This window comes from Berghia stephanieae, chromosome 2, assembly GCF_034508935.2.
Source record: "Berghia stephanieae isolate SIO BIC M18660-M18661 chromosome 2, UCSD_Bste_1.3, whole genome shotgun sequence".
Taxonomy (NCBI): domain Eukaryota; kingdom Metazoa; phylum Mollusca; class Gastropoda; order Nudibranchia; family Aeolidiidae; genus Berghia; species Berghia stephanieae.
In genome coordinates this window covers 53,462,704-53,467,703 of record NC_088361.1, presented here as the reverse complement: position 1 = coordinate 53,467,703, position 5,000 = coordinate 53,462,704, and the positions used below count along the sequence as shown (strand labels likewise).

Sequence of the window (5,000 nt, the reverse complement as noted above, 5' to 3'; positions counted from 1 at the left end):
TGTTGATCAAACTAATTGTGGGACAAATGCAGAGGCAAAGTTTCCCCCAGATAATCCTATTGATGACGTACGTACTCCTTTTCCACACATCCCATTACGGGGGGACAATTAATTCATTATTAGTGCCGACTCCTCTTATTCATACTTTGACCGGGATTGTGGACCAATCAATGGTCATTTGATCACCATCGTCGTCGTCGTCGTCATCTTAAAAACACCTTATCAAGCTCTGTTTTGTTTTGTTTTTGTCCTTTTCTTCTTTCTTTTTTTTTTAATTGTTTGTTTTGTTTTGTTTGTTTTCTTTACTTCTTTTTCGGGGAGGGAGATGTTTAAAATATAGTAAATTAAACCAATGTAGTGACAGTGGCTCTTGACACATTGATATTCGTGGACTTGATGACCAACCGATCTTCAGTCATCAACTTTCCAATATCAAGTGACTCGCGATGCTCAATGATATTGCTGAAATATAATATACAAGCTACTTTGTGCAATTCTGCAACAAGATGCAAAAGTTTCGTGGGACTCAATTGTCCTAGGCGCTTTCTGCGAATTGCATCTTTAAGCTTGTCCCGAGTTTTACAGTACCAAGCAGCATTTATTGTCCGACTTGGATCCAGAAGACCACCACGAATTCAAAGAAAATGTTTTCATTTTCTTCTTTGTCGAGGACATAACTTTGAATTTCTTCGCGACTGCTAAAGAAGTTTTAGGGTGCAGCCCAAGTCTCATCCTCTGAAAAGATTTGCTTATGCATCAATAAAACGTTTTGTAAATAATCATGGAGAACTCTCTTTTTTTTTATTTTTAGTGAACCGTAAAACATGTTGCACCAAAGTCATATGTTAAATCACCAAAAAAAATGATTTCTACTTGGAGTTGTATAAAAATTTCGAGTTTTAAGTGAACTGGTACGCTGGGACTACACGAGCCAAGATGATATGCCGATCATCTGTTTCTGCAATTTCAAACGGCTACGTCTGCTGTATCCAAAGATATCAATAAACACAGCGCTGCTACGATAATTTTATAAATAAGGTACACATCTTTTCATTTATAAAAATGAGCATATGTTGCTCTCAATGCATTTGTTACACGAAGCGACCCAGTCAACAGCTCACTTTTAGTCTTCAATCGATTCAATATCCAGTTTCGTGCTTAGTCATTGATTCCTTGAGTTTATACTGCGTGCAAATTCCAACTTTCCCTTTATTTCTTCATTAATAAATAAGCAATACCACCATATACTGACAAAGCACTATTTTTCATTTTGACAATAAAATCATTACTTAAAATATCGATCTCAATGAGAATCGAATTGTCAAATAGTCAAAGAAGTCTAATCAATCGTTATTTGAAGTAAAATTATTCGGCCATCTTTTTATTTAAAAATTAAAAAAAAATTGTTAGGGTTAAGCAGAATAGAGACAAACTCTTAGGTAGAAAATAAAATGTGGATAACTTACCAAATACCATTGATCTTTCCAATAAGGATCGATAATGCTCATCTGTTCGGCAACTTCCCTAGGCTTAAAATCTCTCTTCTTTCGACTCTTAGCAACTTGTTGCTCAAACCACTTGACCTGGCGATGATGATAAAAATGATTACGGAATATAGTTTTGTTAATAGAAAAAAGGTAACTCTTTAAAGCCATGTCGACGAAAAATCAGGAGTTTGGTCCTCTTTCTGGAGGGTGAATTAAACTGTGACAATTACTCAATACCCTTCTGAGTCTAAAGCTACCTAATTTCGGCCAGGTCTACCATAGACTCAGCAACCAAGTTGCAGTAAAACCCTACTATAAGCGGAATTGAACCAGGACTTGAACTATAGGTACCCAGTTCAATCTAATAAAAGTGATATAGATGAACATAAAAAGTTGACTTGTTTTGTTTTGTGGTGTAGTTTGTTAGGGTTATTTTAAATGTATTTATTTATTGTTTTGTTTTGTTTTTGTTCATTTCACGATATAACTGCTCATCGATACGAATGGTATCTTGGGGGAAATCGGTGACCCAACGTGTCAGTCTTGTATTATTTTGTAATGAAAATTGAGCTTATGTTTGTTCCTTGTTTGTTGTTTTAAAGGGTTTTACGGCTCTTGCAACACATTAAGGCCATAGGCTATCAGCGCCAGTAAAAAGGAAGAAAATGGAATAGTAAAAAGTTCTAGAATTACAATTAAGCAGCCAAAGAAAAGGTAAGACAAGAGGGAATTGGTACAAATAGGAAACAGATGTAGATGCCAAGAGCACACTAAGTACCTAAAAGTCTCATCCAGACACAGGCACATGTCCACACGAAGAGGAATACACTCAAATGTTTACAAATCATATATAATATGTAAACAAAATATAATACAGGGCATAACAGAGAGATGATTTACAAGGGAAAAAATATCATCTCCCAAAACTAATTATACATTTGACGGTTTCCCTCTCAGCCAGGGTATCCGGCCAAAGCTAAGACAAAACCAAATAATGTCATTTCAAGACAAGGACAGAAAGCAAGTTGGAAAACATATATAGGGGAATAGAAGACACAGCGCCTTGCCTACTATGGGAGGTCAGGATCCCCAACCAGAAAAATTGAGCTTACAAAATGTTGTTTGTTTTTTTAAACTATTCAGAATTTGAAAATTTTAAAGGGTGTTTTGTTTGTTGTTTTGTTTAGTTTTTCTTCTTTTTTTTTTTTTTTTTGGGGGGGGGGGGGCTCTTTTCTTTTCCATTTTTTTTTTTTTGGTTGCAATTTGAGAAAGTAACTCACTCTTCTAAATGAAGGCATGGTTTTTTATTTAAAAATTAGACAGATAATTTTAGACATCAAGGTTACCTATAACACCATGTTGAGACATTTGGTCACAAAACAGCTTGTATATTCAAAGTAAGGCAAATCTATATTTTTCCATCTTCCGATAGAATTGGTCTTCTAAACGTATGGTACCTTGGAAAATATGTTGGTCAACAAAGGATAAATAAAAAATTAAAATCAAGCCATGTATTAAATATCTACCCTCTATAATAACAAAATAATCTTTCATTTTGATTAAAGAAAAGGTTAAACAAGAAAATGGATATGTGGATTAAGAGACATTAATCAGGCTAAAGTACCAGATAATCGAAAAACCGGAAGTTTCTCTCTCTCTCTCTATCTCTCTCTCTCTCTCTCTCTCTCTCTCTCTCTCTCTCTCTCTCTCTCTCTCTCTCTCTCTCTCTCTCATTCTCTATCCTTTTTTTCTTTTTTTTTTTTTTTTTTTGATTCTTTTTGTTTATTTTTTTGAGGGGGATGGGGGTCTACTTAGTAGAAAATAACACGGACCTCTGTAATGGTATACTTCAATGTGTTAAAAGATAAAATAAAAATAAATAAAATTCCCTTTATTCATCCAATAGGGGAAATTTGTTTCTATGGTCTATTCCAAAGTAAGACAAGAATAACCCAGGCGTCAGCCGCAGTGCAGCGCCACAGATTGAGCTAGGGCGAGGTGACTTGCTCAAGGCCACACAGCGCAGCGGCCGGTGATCGAACACGGTACCTTTCGGGTACGAAGCAAAGACCGTACCGAGGAGCCAAGCTGCTCCCATATTTGGTTTTAACAAAATATTTCATCGCTACATTAACAGAATTTTATCTAAACAATGTCACTGTCAATGCTACACACTTAGTTGGAATTATTAGTAAATCAATTAATTAAAACAATATATTGCCCGAAGCAATATTCACGTGAATTATTTATTTACAATAAACAGGGTCCTACAACAATTCCATTTTGAAATTCAAGGAGTTTTCAGGGAGTTTTCAAAGTGATTTTTTTTTAATTCAAGGATTAAAACAAATTATTCCTGCAACGCTTTTCTCCGCTAGTGGTGACAACTCAACTCCTTAACTTTTGTTTCCACAGCAATGTAAGGGCTTCAAGTTCACTTTTATTCATCAAGGATAAAGAACCTGACGCACTTTATTGGTTTGAGAGAGAGAGTGAGAGAGAGAGAGAGAGAGAGAGAGAGAGAGTACTCAAAGTGAAGATAGTGATGCGTACAGAAAAATGAGAGTAATGAGAGTGAAAAACTAACGTGGCTAGAGAACTGAGTGAACTTTATTGAATTTGCACTCAGCCATTCAAGGTGTTTCATCTATGCAACTCCAGGCACTCCGTATTGTATTTTGGCCTTGCATGGCTGAAGTGTCCAGAATACACGGTCAATATGCCACGATTGAACCCACAATGCATCCTGTTAGGCCCCTCTACATGTTGCCAAAAATGACCACCCCCATCCTACCCTCTTCTAAAAAAATAAAATGAAAACTAAGAGAGAAAAACAATTGGAAAAAAAAAGAAGAAAAAAGGGAATCAATAAAACAAATGGATGGACGATAGGACCTAAGGAAATATAATAAATACAGTGTAGAATGGATATATCGACAACGGTTTTACTGACATCACGCTTATTTGGACATGACATCAAAGTTCCGATTTTTTTTCGCTATATAACATTAGTAAATAAAAATCGCTTATATCGACATACATTTACCACAAAACGGTTATATCGACGGTGCGATCCATTGATACCGACAATAATTTGTCTAAAAAAGGATGAATACAATTTTTATATATACGGTCAGGATATCCTGGATGAAGTAAAGCACAACAGTTAAGGGAAATGCAGAGATATCCTGCTGTGATGTCAAATAACAGTCAAATAAAATGCGACATTATTGTTCAATGACATTCCGTGAATCGACATTGATCATAACCGTAATGTCAGCAGTCAAGTCTAGTCCCGGTCGTGTCAGGCTTTCTCGGCATCAATACCAGTAATGGAATCCCCGATATCAATATTGTATGGTTTTCAACAAATAGGCTGATGAGAAACGTTCCACACATCACATACTATGAGTGAGACTGTCTATCTATCTTTGTAAGCTGCCCTGGCCAATCCCGACCCACTTCCCCCAAAAAATCACTTCCTCAATTTCCCTTATATGCAGTGCCAATGCT

General features: G+C 35.9%; 1 protein-coding gene across 33 annotated transcripts in view; it reads right to left on the bottom strand.

The window, feature by feature from the left end:
* LOC144965151 (furin-like protease kpc-1) overlaps window positions 1-5,000 on the bottom strand; it is a 113,684-nt gene that overhangs the window by 58,216 nt on the left and 50,468 nt on the right. For all 33 annotated transcript variants that reach the window (XM_078900152.1, XM_078900158.1, XM_078900147.1 and 30 more), the window contains one exon: window positions 1,467-1,583. In XM_078900152.1, the coding sequence (XP_078756278.1) occupies window positions 1,467-1,583 (117 nt within the window). The remainder of the gene's footprint in view (window positions 1-1,466; window positions 1,584-5,000) is intronic.